Source organism: Pseudophryne corroboree, chromosome 6 (assembly GCF_028390025.1).
Source record: "Pseudophryne corroboree isolate aPseCor3 chromosome 6, aPseCor3.hap2, whole genome shotgun sequence".
Taxonomy (NCBI): Eukaryota; Metazoa; Chordata; class Amphibia; order Anura; family Myobatrachidae; genus Pseudophryne; species Pseudophryne corroboree.
Window position 1 is genome coordinate 164,108,896 of NC_086449.1, and position 14,692 is coordinate 164,123,587.

General features: G+C 42.6%; 1 protein-coding gene and 2 pseudogenes across 3 annotated transcripts in view; 2 read left to right on the forward strand and 1 right to left on the reverse strand.

Moving 5' to 3' along the window:
- Positions 1–14,692, forward strand: part of GMCL1 (germ cell-less 1, spermatogenesis associated) — a 458,077-nt gene that overhangs the window by 259,878 nt on the left and 183,507 nt on the right. For all 3 annotated transcript variants that reach the window (XM_063932081.1, XM_063932080.1, XM_063932079.1), the window contains exons 7-8: positions 418–483; positions 12,244–12,328. In XM_063932081.1, coding sequence (XP_063788151.1) covers positions 418–483; positions 12,244–12,328 — 151 coding nt within the window. The remainder of the gene's footprint in view (positions 1–417; positions 484–12,243; positions 12,329–14,692) is intronic.
- On the reverse strand, positions 1,817–1,935 carry LOC134937093 (5S ribosomal RNA; annotated as a pseudogene).
- LOC134939145 (5S ribosomal RNA) lies at positions 3,752–3,870 on the forward strand (annotated as a pseudogene).

Genomic DNA, 14,692 nt, shown 5'->3' on the forward strand with positions numbered 1-14,692 from the left:
CACTGACATTGGCCGGTTTTGAGCTACTACGTCAGATTGCAGTTATTACAACTCGTGTCAGCAGCAGAATAATTAGTAATGTAGTAAAGGGGCTTTGTTTTCAAACTTTCTAGACAACTGGGCATGTTAGGGATGACCATTGTTCTAATATGACCTTTATTACATTTGGAATTATGTCCTCAGGAATTTTAAGTTGCTCTTCCTAAGTATTGGTTTGTGCTCTAATTTGTCTGCTCCAGCTTCTTTGCAGAGGTTAAATGCATGGTTTGTCTGTTATGTAATACCACTGATAATGAATTAGATAGCTGGCAGTGGGTGCATGGCATATATACTCTGTTACACATGCCAGTCTTTACTAAAACTTTCTGTTCCTGTTATGTTGTATATCACCTAGCTAATGGGCTTCTTTTCTCACAGGTGCCTTGAATGGCTTCTAAATAACTTAATGACTCATCAAAGCGTTGATCTGTTTAAAGAGTTAAGGTAAGTAAAATAAGCTTATTGTTTAAACTATTATCCAAACTTTCTCACAATTCTTTACACCTCAGGGTTTGATTTTAATCTGCCTGCCAACTTTTTATGCGCTTTGAATGCTTGCTACATATGGCCATTATGGGGGGAATAAAATTACTGCAGCTAATTGATCCCCCGAGGCCTATCCAATTAGCCTCGACATTGACTCTTATTGCAAATTTTGTTTTGGGACCTGATAAGTGACCTATTTTAATGGCCGTGATCTTGAAAATACATAGGTCCAGGAACTTTTCCCGAATTCTATGTGTTTCTTACCACAAAAACATAGGTAAAAAAATTGCGGTAAAGGATTCCCCCCCCCCCCCCCCTTACCTGAAAATTCCCCCCTATGATTTAGTGCATTATAAATGTTTTCCAGTTAACTCCCGGTCACTCTGGCGTCTGTGGTACCCGTCAAGTGAAGTTACCTTTCCATCAGGGATGCTAAAATTAATGTGTTTATTTTTAATAAAATTAATTTCTCATGTGTCATAAACCTGCACAATGCTTTCAGCATCTGTGTGTATCTTGTCAGTGCTTTTTGTTTTTGCTTTGTATACTTTACTACGTTTATCATTCTATCATATGAATTACTACTGTTTTACTGTTTCTTGTATTGAGTCTCCACAACAGTCCAGGTTTTAGGGTTTTCCATGCTTAAGCACAAGTGACTTAATTAGTATCTCAGCCGTTTTGATGTAATTATATCTGCTTAACCATGGATATCCTTTAATATATGGAGTTAAGGGTGCTTTAAGGATCAGTTTTGTTGAAAAGGGTTGGGTTGGGAATACCGCACAGGGTTAAATGGATTATCAAAAATAATAATAAATAAAATGTTGTCTCCGAGAAAAGCCGACGGTTTAGACAGTAGTCTAAAATTTATCACCTTCTACCGTGAGTTTAATATCTATGGGTAGACAAAATGGTCAGCGGTGCTCCCAAAGGTCCAAACGTATTTGAAAATAGAAAGAGAAAGCTAGAAAAAAGTGACCTTGGTTGGGAGCACTCACTCCCGGAGAGTAACCTGAAATTATTGGTATATATATGAGTGATGATGTAACAATGAAGTATTTAAAACGTAACTTTTAATAGTATGTCTATATAAGAAATGGGGTACACAAATTAAAATTGCAAAAAAATTGCATAAATAATAAATGAATGGCTCTAAACTTTATGAGCCACACTTAAAACTGAGTCTGCGAACATATTGATGGATTACTACTGTGGTAATTTGGTGTCTGGCAAGCATAAGCCCATCCTCCCGTGGAGTGAGCACAAGCCCCAATTAGGTACCATCAGTAACCTACAACACCTGGTATTCCTAAATGGTCTCCCACTAAAGTACTGACCAGGCCCAACACTGTATTGCCTCCAAGATCAGACGGAGTTGGGCATATCCAGTGTGGTATGGTAGTAGGTTACGTATGGAAAAGAGCAGCGAGTGCAGCTGTTATGTAACAGAATGAGAGATGTTTGTTATTGTGCCAGTTTTATAGAATGCATGTGTCTAACCCGTTGAGGATATTTAGTTGACCATCATTGCACCGATTGGCAGCCCAAACACATGGGTATGCGGAGGTTAAATCATATGGTCAACAGGGGTTAGTGACAACAAGCCTCTGTTTTTCCTGTGCATAGCGTGAGGCCGAACGAGGAAAATAGCCTATTATGATTTAAGGCATATATAACAAACAAACACAAAATCTGCAAAGAGGATATCTGTTATTGCAGACTGGATATATCTGTCAGAAAGACATTAATTGAATAATACTTTTTGATACATCGACATTAATAAAGATATTATCTGTGCTAGATGTCAAATGTGATGTTAGTTTGTATCAAAGGAAAAAACATGAAAAAGCTAGCAACAATAACAGGAAAATGAATAATTGAGTGTGTTTTTATAACATCCAATGTCCCAGATACAATTATAACCACCTTTAAAGTATATATCAAGAAAAAAAGGGGAATTTTTAGGGACACAGAATACTTGCTGCAATAGTAAACAGTCAAATACTGGCAGCCAGTGCATTAGATACAATTATTGCCATGAACTCTGCATAGGTTGATACAAAGAGGCCTATAACATCCAATGTCCCAGATACAATTATAACCACCTTCTAAGTATATATGAAGAAAAAAAGGGAAATTATAGGGACAAAGAATCCTTGCTGCAATAATAAACAGTCAAAATACTGGCAGCCAGTGTATTAGATACAATTGTTGCCATAAACTCTGTATAAGCTGATACAAAGAGGCCAGGCAAATTTAAGAGAAAAACACACAACATACAATGCTGCAACTTGAGGTGCCCTGCGGTGTACTATATGTATGTTCTCAATTTATACAATTAAACATAACAAAGAGCCTGGATAATTTTATACCAGAGTTGCGGCTGATTACCACGGGTAAAGATGCAGCAGATCATATAAAACACCTATAGTGAATGGTGCTTATATACATGCTGCTCACAACCAGCATCATAAATAGCCCATTTCGGCGTTGGCTTTAACATTAGAGGTGAGGACAAACTGGACAGGGAAGGGGGGAGGGATACTTATTCTACTGTGCGCCTCCCCGTCCCGTCAGGTGCCGCTAAACCGCTTGAGTCCGTGCGGTATGCAGGCTGGGCGTCTCGTCCGGTCTCCTCTCCTCTGCCGCTGGTCTGAGCCTGGTCACGTGAGAGCGACTCCACAGACTACACTCCCACTGGACCATCTATCAGTAACCCCAGAGGACATTGGCTGTTATAAAAACACACTCAATTATTCATTTTCCTGTTATTGTTGCTAGCTTTTTCATGTTTTTTCCTTTGATACAAACTAACATCACATTTGACATCTAGCACAGATAATATCTTTATTAATGTTGATGTATCAAAAAGTATTATTCAATTAATGTCTTTCTGACAGATATATCCAGTCTGCAATAACAGATATCCTCTTTGCAGATTTTGTGTTTGTTTGTTATATATGCCTTAAATCATAATAGGCTATTTTCCTCGTTCGGCCTCACGCTATGCACAGGAAAAACAGAGGCTTGTTGTCACTAACCCCTGTTGACCATATGATTTAACCTCCGCATACCCATGTGTTTGGGCTGCCAATCGGTGCAATGATGGTCAACTAAATATCCTCAACGGGTTAGACACATGCATTCTATAAAACTGGCACAATAACAAACATCTCTCATTCTGTTACATAACAGCTGCACTCGCTGCTCTTTTCCATACGTAACCTACTACCATACCACACTGGATATGCCCAACCCCGTCTGATCTTGGAGGCAATACAGTGTTGGGCCTGGTCAGTACTTTAGTGGGAGACCATTTAGGAATACCAGGTGTTGTAGGTTACTGATGGTACCTAATTGGGGCTTGTGCTGACTCCACGGGAGGATGGGCTTATGCTTGCCAGACACCGAATTACCACAGTAGTAATCCATCAATATGTTCGCAGACTCAGTTTTAAGTGTGGCTCATAAAGTTTAGAGCCATTCATTTATTATTTATGCAATTTTTTTGCAATTTTAATTTGTGTACCCCATTTCTTATATAGACATACTATTAAAAGTTACGTTTTAAATACTTCATTGTTACATCATCACTCATATATATACCAATAATTTCAAGTTACTCTCCGGGAGTGAGTGCTCCCAACCAAGGTCACTTTTTTCTAGCTTTCTCTTTCTATTTTCAGGATCAGTTTTGTGAAAGCTTTGTGTATAATGTGTATATCACACTCGGCATTGTAGATACATGCAGCACATAGGTACATTTTATGTATCTGTATGAGCGCTCAAAATTGAAACTTCATCCGAGAGATGCCTCTAGTGCAGACGTGTTTTCCCCATGACCACAAAAAAGGATTATGCAGTCCATAAATTGTCTCTTTCAGGTGTTGGCTTTGCCAGGAAACCATGCTCTCTCTTTCTCTCTTTATGGCTCATCTTGATTGTTAATGTTAACGATGGCATGTAGCGTACTATTGGGTAGGAAAATTGGGGGCAACATCAAGTGCACCACACATGGCAGTGCTTTCCTTCCCCCTTCTTTGGGTGGTATCCAATTTGGTGCGATGAAACATAGGGAGTGAAAAATTGGAGTTTGTTTGCACTTTTACCCGATGTATCATCTATATTTTGCAGCCCCGAAAAAAGTTGACTCTTATTGGGGATTTTGTTTCGCCTGCCTGAGGCAGGTAAAACAAAATCCTCTATAAGCCGTGGCGGCCCCTCCAGTCAGTGTCTTGTGCCCACTGCAGCAGCAGCAGCCGAGGACTGCAGGGAGGGCGCCTGGAAGCCAGGACACTCAGCCCCGTGTCCCACATCTGCCCCTCTTCCCCGCTTCGGGTGCCTGGGCCAGACAGGGGTCATGTGATGGGGGGGCGCACCCGGAAATGGAGAAGCGAGCCGGAGCACGGGAACAGCCCTGGGGAGCCAACAAGCCCTGAATCCCCAGTGATCGCAATAACGCGCTATGGCGCGTATTTTACCCTGTTTTGTAGACCAGTGACTCACTTTTCTAAAATGGGAGGGTCCCCATGGACACGCTCTGCTGCGGCCAATTACAGGCTGTCAATTCATTGATTGATGGATCCTTGCTTTAAAAAGGGAGGTGGAGCCTTGGCTCCTCTCCTGGTCATATGCAGCGGCTTCACAGGGTCCCAGGCTCCCAGCGTGATGGTGCAGCGTAGTGTGTGGGACTGCCAGGAAGGTCTGTCTTTAACGTGGCTGCAGGGTGACAGGTGTATGTATGTGTTACTGGGGTCAGCGGGTGTATGTGCTGCCGGGGCGAGACGGAGGTGAGCGGGTGTATGCTCCGGATGGGGGAGAAGGAGGTGAGCGGATGTATGCTGCGTAGGGGGCAGCAGAAGGTGAGCGGGTCACGGGTGTATGCTGCGGAGGGGGGAGAAGGAGGTGAGCGGGTGTAGGCTGCGAAGGGGGAAGACGGAGGTGAGCGGGTGTATGCTGCAGAGGGGGGAGAAGGAGTTGAGCGGGTGTATGCTGCAGAGGGGGGAGAAGGAGGTGAGCGGGTGTATGCTGCGAAGGGGGGAGAAGGAGGTGAGCGGGTGACTATGTCTGTCACTGATCTGCCCTATGCCCCCAGCGATATGTGTGCCTGCACTACAGCAGTCTGTGTGGGGTGGTGGATGGGCTTGCTGTAGGGGGTTACAGCACCTGCGGGAGACAACTTAGGGACTGAGGCTGCAATGTGTATAAGATACTCTACCTGGTGCAATATGTACATGTACCTTACCTGTGCACTGTGTATAGTGTCCTTTATCTGGTGCAATATGTATAATAAGCTCTGCCTGGCGTGAAGTGTATAACATGCTCTACCTGGTGCATTGTGTATAACGTGCTCTACCTGGTGCATTGTGTATACCGTGCTCTACCTGGTGCAATGTGTATAACATGCTCTACCTGGTGCATTCTACTTGGTGCAATGTGTATGACGTGCTCTACCTGGTGCAATGTGTATGACGTGCTCTACCTAGTGCAATGTGTATGATGTGCTCTACCTGGTGCATTGTGTATAACGTGCTCTACCTGGTGCATTGTATATAACGTGCTCTACCTGGTGCATTGTGTATAATGTGCTCTACCTGGTGCCTTGTGTATATAACGTGCTCTACCTGGTGCATTGTGTATAATGTGCTCTACCTGGTGCCTTGTGTATATAACGTGCTCTACCTGGTGCATTGTGTATAACGTGCTCTACCTGGTGCATTGTGTATATTGTCATCTACCTGGTGCAATATGTATAATATGCTCTGCCTGGTGCTAAGTGTATAACGTGCTCTACCTGGAGCAACGTGTATAACGTGCTCTACCTGGAGCAGTATGTATAACGTGCTCTACCTGGCGCAGTATGTATAACGTGCTCTACCTGGCGCAGTGTGTATAAGCGGCACTATTACGTGGCCACGCCCCTTCCCCATGAAGCTACACCCCTACATTTTTGCGCACTGCCTATAGTTTTAAATCTGGGAGGTGGAGCACCAGTTCACTTTCTTTCAGAGGGCACCAAAATGTCTAGTTACAGCTCTGGTGCAGGGGGTCCTGCATGCTTCACAGCCCAGCAGCACTGTCACCCCATCCCCCCACCTTGCAACATTTTCGTAGTGTCCAAATAAGATTAAAATTAATAAGAACCTTTTCTGGGTCCGATGAGACCCAGAAAAGGACCGGTAGGACCCCAATTTTTAAAAGTGAGAAGTCCCTGGGACCAACTTTTTTTTGGTCTCAGCGCGATCACTTGAGTCCCTTATAACCCCATGCAATAACTTTACCCGTGGTAATGTCCCCTGTGTAATTGGATGTCCCCCTCTGTGTTGTAATATTCTATATTTGTCAGTGGTAGCAGCCCCTATTAATACTGATCCTGATACTCGCATACATGATGTGGTGTGCACTTAAAAGATGACTGTTTCAATTAGAAATGACAATTTTCTGTAAACGCGGCAAGGTTGCATGACTTTTATACATGGGGAAAACATCCTGGACCCCCAAAAATGTGTAATTGAGATAGCAGGACCATATAGAAGACTGTTAGTGGACATAGGAAAGTACTGAAGGTTCTTAAAAGGAGTAAAATTTTTGCACGTTTTTTATTAATTGCTGGAAAATGATATCAAGCGTTTTTAATCAAATTAAAGGGGGATATTCAATTTGCCCCGAAGAGTTAAAACCCCTGATGTTTCTTCAGGTGCTGCGGTCGGGCTATTTAATTTGCTCGGCTGGTAACAAGTCTTCTTACACCCGAAAACACACAGGTTCAGTGAAACCTGTGTGTTTTCGGGTGAAATAGCACCGTTTTTGTATGAAAACGAGGCTGTTATCGGGCATTTTGCTTCGCCTGCCGGCGGCAGGTGAACCAAGACCCCCGATAAACCGCGGCACGCGCCGGCTTATCGAGGCCAATTAAATAGCCCCCGGCGCCGATACTTATCACCCGGCACCCCCGGGGCCAAATTGAATATTCCAGAAAGTCTTTCCAGCATTTTTAGTCTTATAGAAAGTTGGAATAAACACTTATCCCATCTGCAAGTTCAAACACCACCTATCAATGCAACACCTCCACGTATCTGTCCCACAGGATCTGGACTAATGGTGGACATACACTAGGTTGACATGTTCATATGGTGGACATATTTTTTAGGGGAGGTTTTTATGTTTTCTTTTTTACTTTTTTTTTACTTTTTCCTTCCTTGACTATACAGGTCACAACTCATTGCCTTTAGTAAGCTTGTGGCGAGCAAAGTGGAGCAAGACACCATACTCGATGTGTTGCGAACCTGCAAGGGCACGTAATTCAACAATCGGTGGTCCCAGATGTGCCCAGACAATCCACACTAACGCCAAAAATAGCATCAACCATTTATGCGTTGAGTTGTTAAGACCTATTGACCCTGTCGACCTTTCATATGTCTATTTTTTGTCCATGTCGACCTAGTACCTAATGACTGCAGACCTATGCATGTAGATCTTCTACACCACAGCCCTGTCCCACATCATTTAATCAGTTATTGTGCTTTATAGATACATTTATCTGAAAACCGATGTCTATTGGTCAGATTGTTATTTTAACCTTTCCAATTGCATGAGTATTTATTGGGAGGTGTGAACCAGAGGTTTTGCATTGTGGGGGCTATTCACACTCAATGGCTATTTTGCGTAAATGCAGATCAACTAGCTGCTCATGTGCTGAGTCCGCATCGCGTGTAGTTTCACGATGCGATCGCAATGTGATTTGACGGGGAATGGTGCAGGAAATACAGGCGTGTCATGGCCATTTTCAGGCAGTCGGATGATGCTGCTTGCGTTTCTTGTGATGGGAAACATGGCGGTGGTGCGACTCCATACGCAGCCTGAATGCACATGCAGGGGTCTACCTCTGTTTCACGATTTCTGCGATGCTACACATTTGGCCCCCAGCATGCAATTTTATCAGCAGTTTTACGTTTTTAGCAAAACTGCCACCGAGTTGGAATACCCCCCAGTGTCCTCACATTTGTCTTTAGAATAAAGATTTTTTCCCTACTTTTTTCACCTGCTCAAAATTTGCTCAGAAAAAGCAATGTAGGTTTGGAATTGGATTGCATATGAAATTTATGTTGCTAGATCGCTGTGACCATGCGTGCGCGGGCCCCAACTTGCACCTAAATTGACATCTTGGAGAGTTTGAGTGGTGGTGGGGGGGGGGAGCTAGACCAGTTAGACTTTACAGTTCAAATCTGGCCATGACATTTATAGTGAATGAATTGGTCGACTAAACAGGGTTTTTGTGTTTTCATTCTGGACTGTACAGCAAATATCAGAACCAACCTCTGCCTCCAAGAGAATGAACAAACCACTTGATTTTCTCACTGTTTCGGTTGAATAACGATACCCGTTCTTTCTCTCTCTTTTTTTCTTTTTTTTTTCTTTCTCTTTTTACAAGGGTTTATTAAGTTTTGTATTTGGATATATGTGTTTGACAATAGAGGAGATTTTGTGGTGAGAAGAACTCAGAATAAGACATGCTTTGTTTAGGAATAATGTTGAGCTCTGTGTATTATACAGCTGAGTAAAGAAATAATAAGAACTGTTTGTTGTCTTGTTGCTGTCAGCGCCTGAAGTATTATTCTTTATATTTGTTAAATTCAGCCTGAAACGTATCCTTTTTATGATACATTTTACTGCCAAAGTGAAGGATTTGTGCCCCTCTGTGAATATAAGCTTATTGCCAGCTCCTCTTATTATCTCCCATTGACAGAACGTTCTGTTTATAAACATTTTACCATGCTTTGATCTCAATGTTGCATTGTGTTGTACATTCAATCTCATCTGCTGTAACGTACTGGAGCCCTCTTGAGTAGGGCCACTGTGCCATGTTTTATATATGCAGAATATTTATATTTATGCAGCAAAAGGGGTCTGACAGCAGTCCTGTAATTTTATTGTTCCGGTGTCCTGCTGAGGCATACCCTAAAGGAACAGCAACACAGCTGCTTCTCCAGCATGATGGGGCCTAGTTTAATGTAGCCATGCACAGCGAAGAATAATGCTTCAGGGCTAACTGTGCACCATTGATGTACTGGGACGGCCCTCGGAGGACGTGCCTGAATATTGACAGGTGCAGAATCGAGGATAATATGCTACTGTTTTAAATGCAAGCAGAGCAACATGAAAAGTTGCGTGTATGCCATACTCTAACTCGTGAAGGCAGAAGCAAGACGTTTTATTAGATGACAAGGAGAATATGTTGCATTTTACAATGTTTAGTAGCTAGGTCTAAAACTCTTGTTTTTAAATACCCCTTAGATTTCATGGTAGCTTCACTTGAGTAAAATGTGCACATGTAGCAGTTTTCTCCTAAAGTACCCAGAAAATCAAACCATAAATACCGGTAGCCGCTAGATGGAGCTCAGTGTATCACCTAGACTTCAGAAGCTGTTATATAGTGACAAAAAGTTGCACTATGCTGTAGACTAGGTCACTCATGGCTCTACATGTGCTATGAAACTACATGTCCCAGCAGCTGACATTTGTAATTTCACAGCACTTAGAGAGCTACAGGTAAAAAGACATTTCAAAAATACATAAGTAAATAAAAATCATATAAAAAGCATGTACAGTCCCAAATGTATTAAGCCTTAAGAATTGATATAGTGGAGACTGATTTGGGGGGGATTTCAATTGTTTGTAAAGTCGGTTGGGCGTCTATTATTTCTTATCTAATAGACAGGAAATAACAGACACCCAACTGACTTTTCAAACAATTGAATACTGCCCAAGAGTGATAAATTACCAGCTAGTCAGCTCCTAACTGCCATGTTACAGGCTGTGTCTGAAAAATGACCGTTAGGAGCTGACTGACTGGTCGTTTATCAGTCTTTGGCCCAAGTGTATTAAGCTTAAACAAGAGCTTAAGTGGAGATGGATAAAGGGTGGAATTCAGTTGTTTGAAAAGTCAGTTGGGTGTCTGTTTTTTCCTGTCAGATAGGAAAAAAAACAGACTCCCAACTGACTTTTCAAATGATTGAATACCCCGCACCCCCCAAAGAGTGATAAAGTACCAGCCAAACAGCTCCTAGCTGTCAATCTACTACTAGATTGTGCTTGCATGCCGGCCAATCCAGAATCGGCGATAGCGACGCGCAGAGCGGTGCATCGTTATCGCTATAGGGCATACACACGACGAGATCTGTACTTAATTTTTAAGAAGTCTAGTCAGATTGCTTAGAAATTAAGCACAGATCTCTCCGTGTGTACCCCGTTTTAATACGTCTCCACTTTGTTACTTTTTATGGCTTTGCAGTGAATGAAGGCTTAGCAATTCTAGACTTCAGCCTGTAGTCTGCCTCCATGATCACTCCTGATAAGTTTTCATTATCCGTCTATAAAAAGCCTGTAATATACAGGTGAGCAATTGTTAGAAGCTTAATCACAAGTCCCACATAGGTGTGAAGAGTCAAAGGATCAAATGCAAATACCATTATACGTTTTGCCATTGCTTGACCTACTTTAAAATGTATAAAAGATGAGAAACGACATTGCTTTATCGTCTTTATTGCAGCCAACTGGTTCAGCCAAGAATTGGCTCACAGATTCAGTTAAAAAAAAAAGAATTCATTTTGCTGGGCTACTTCTAAGGCTGCAGTGATTTTTTTTTAGATCTCAGGTTGACATGGTTGTTCCTTACTAAGCAATTTATTTATAATGCTAATTTATTGATTCTCTGACTAGTTTTTCAGATATTTAAATTGTATAGCTATGGTTTTAAGCATGTGTACTTAGTTGGTTTCACTATGTGGCTGCACTGCCCCTGTACGTTCTATTGTATTTCTATTGGCACGTGTTTGCGCCAGTCGTACTTTGGGTTCAAGAAATCCATCTGAAACTTCCAGATCTATGTGTACCCTCACCTCTGCATAAGGGTGGATCAGCGGCTCTATGCTGTAATATAATGATGTGACCTTATATCTAAGGGAAGAAGAGTAACAGTGTGGAGGACAGTGTAGAGCATTGCTATATTTCTAGGATAAGTGTTAAGGGGGGTACACACGGAGAGATCCGTGCTTAAAATCTAAGCAATCTTGCTAGATTGCTTAGATTTTAAGCACGGATCTGCCGTGTGTATGCCCTCCAGCGATAGCGATGCGCGGCCCCGCGCATCGCTATCGCCGATGCTAGATTGAGCCTGCATGCAGGCTCAATCTAGCGGGTCGCTCACTTCACCGTTGTGTGAAGTGAGCGGCCCCCCGTCAGCTTTCCCCCTGCTCAGCACATCGCGCTGTGCTGAGCGGGGTGAGAGATGTGTGCTGAGCGGTCTGTGTTAAGATCGTTCAGCACACATCTCTCCCGTGAGTACCCCCCTTTAGCTGCACTATGGTAATCCTGTGTATTTAGCTTTATTTTATAATATTCATGTTGTGCCGTGTTGTGAACAAGAGTTGGGTACGAAATCCTTGCAGTTAGAAGACACAGTGAATCCTGGTAGTAAGTATTTTCACCCTAACCCAGGTACTTACCTTACCTCCTGTATCCATTGGGATTCTGACCATCAGGATCCCGTGGTGTGTCTTTTGACTGCTTGCCGGGACTTTGACTGCATCCTGTGAACAAAGAAACTCGGATTGCCTTATTGTGGTGTTCTAATACCTTATTAAATATTGCATGTTTTATCGATTGATATAGGTTTTATATTACCCCCCTTAATGTGTAATATTTGTGTGTTTCCAGCATCAACAGTATGAAGCAGCTGATCAGCTCTCCTGACTTGCTTGTAATGCAGGTAGAGATGGATGTGTACACAGCTTTAAAAAAGGTACAGAACTGCAAGGGGGATGTCTCATTGTAATATCAAGTCTCATTGTAATATCAAATCTTCTTAAAAATGCTCTTCCCCTTGAGTTGCTGGCCACAACAAATCCTGTGTTAGTCTGCCCGAGTTCCAGGGAATTCTGTAAAGTTCCACATTAATGGCTCTTTCCATGATATTTTACCAGAAGTAGAGGACATTTTGTTCATTTTGTGTCTATTTTTTATTTTTATTTTTTTATGTTTGCTGTAAATGTTCTTTGCTTTTTGCCTTCATAATACTATACTTGGCTTTTGCACAGTCAGGATAATTTTTAAAGTACTTTCACAAAAACCTCACAGCTGAAATGTGACTGCAGGTAGCTTTCAAATATATTAAATACATTATAGTAAAAAATAAATATATTACTATTCATTTTAAAGGAAAGAAAATGTTTTAGTATTTGTCTGTAGCTGAACACTCCATGCATAGTTCTTATAAGTAGCCCTGGAGCAGAGAATTTGTTTAATTATGTCTCTTTGAGCTGTGTTCTGCAGGGAAGGCTACATCCGCTATGGTCTATCAAGCGTGCTGGGAGCATAAGAGCGAAACATTTCTCACACTGGTGTGCCATCTAGTTTGCTGCTATATGCCCACATAAACATTGATGTGGTAACTGATGCTTGGTGTTTTTGGTTTGGTGGGTTGGGTTTTTGCCACTTCAGTAGCACAGCATCCTCAAACTCGATGTCCACCGATATCCCCTGCACACTGAATAAAATGTAAAATACTAAGGTTATCTCAATTTTAATTCATTTTGAACCATATATATTAATTGATATATAAAATAAACAATTCTTGTAGTGCGCTCAAGCAGAAAAAAAGCAGCTAGGTAGGTTCAATATTCCACTTAAAGATATCCTCACACCTTCACCAAATATGTGCCAAAAAAAGATTGAATAGCACTTATCCAGCACTACTGCATATGTCGGTCGTTCATGAATATACCACTTAACATTGGGTTATAGAGTGGATCTTGATCCAGAGGCACCAACAGGCTAAAGCTTTAGCTGTCCCAGGATGCATTCGGCCTCCTCTATAACCCTACCTCCAGGCACTGAGAGATCAGTTTTTGTGAGTTGGTGCCTGTAGCAGCAAGTCACCTAAGAGGAGGGCTGCACTGGGCAGCCCTGAAAGCTATTCTGTAGATTATTTCTTCATCTCTGGCTGGGCTGCCAGCGCTGTATGTCAGAGTGACATTCAGTGCTGCAGCTCTATCACCTCTCAAGCAACATCGTATTCTCCCGCGGCCTGATTCCCGGGTACTTGCGGCAGAGAAGTCACGGCTTAGGCACAGAGTCGCTGACCGCTCTCCTGGTTCGTTTGGCTGCTCCCAGACGGGACCAGCCATTAAATCGCGTTCCGTCCGCGATCTAGGGAAATGGGTCGCGGCGCTCGTGTGGACACTGTCACTGGGCTGGGACCCCTCTAGACCACCAGGACAATAGAGCAGAGATTGGGTGTACTAACACCCCATTTAATAAGGCTCACTAGTACTGGGGTAAAAGTCCAGGATAGGGGAGGCGGCGCTTGACCTGTAGCACCATCCCCAGCACAGGGTGCCATCTCACTGCAGATTTCCCGCCCTGGAGCTGCCTCACACGCTCTCTCATTCCCTGACTGAGACGCTGAGCGCCACCTTCTGAGCATAGCTGATGCTGGTCTCCGGGATTGCAGGGCAAGGTCTCCCTTGTAAAGCCGCCTGTACACAGCGCTGAGACTTTACAAACACTTAAGTATCCTACATTTCTTTATACAGACAGCTTTAGTTGAGAGAGTGTACCCTTATATATATTGTACGAGTAATCTGATATATTCTCCGGTCACTGATCGCGCTGTGAGATAGATGCCATCTAGCCATCTAGCCATCCATCCTTAGTGTTTCACAGATATAACTGTCGCTATATTCTGTACCCTGGGCTAAGTGCATTTTGGTAAAATAATATAGTATTAAACATACGTATATTCTACTGTGTTACAGTCGCATAATACCGGATTCTATTCGCAGGTATTGTAGTTTGTCTGTCTTTATCGTACTATATCGCCCTGTTGCATTTCTCTCAGTGGGGGATATTCAAATGTTTGAAAAGTCAGTTGGGAGTCTGTTTTTTCCTTTCTAATAGACAGACACCCAACCGACTTTTCAAACATTTGATTTCCACCCATATGGGGAGATTCAAATGTTTGAAAAGTTGGTTGGGTGTCTGTTTTTCCCTGTCTATTAGATAGGCAGCCCTAAGAAAAGCTTTTTTTGAAGAAAAAAGTGAAGACTTCAAGGGCAGCAGCAGTGGTAAATGTCAGAAGACATTCACTGCTGCAGCTCCAGCTCTC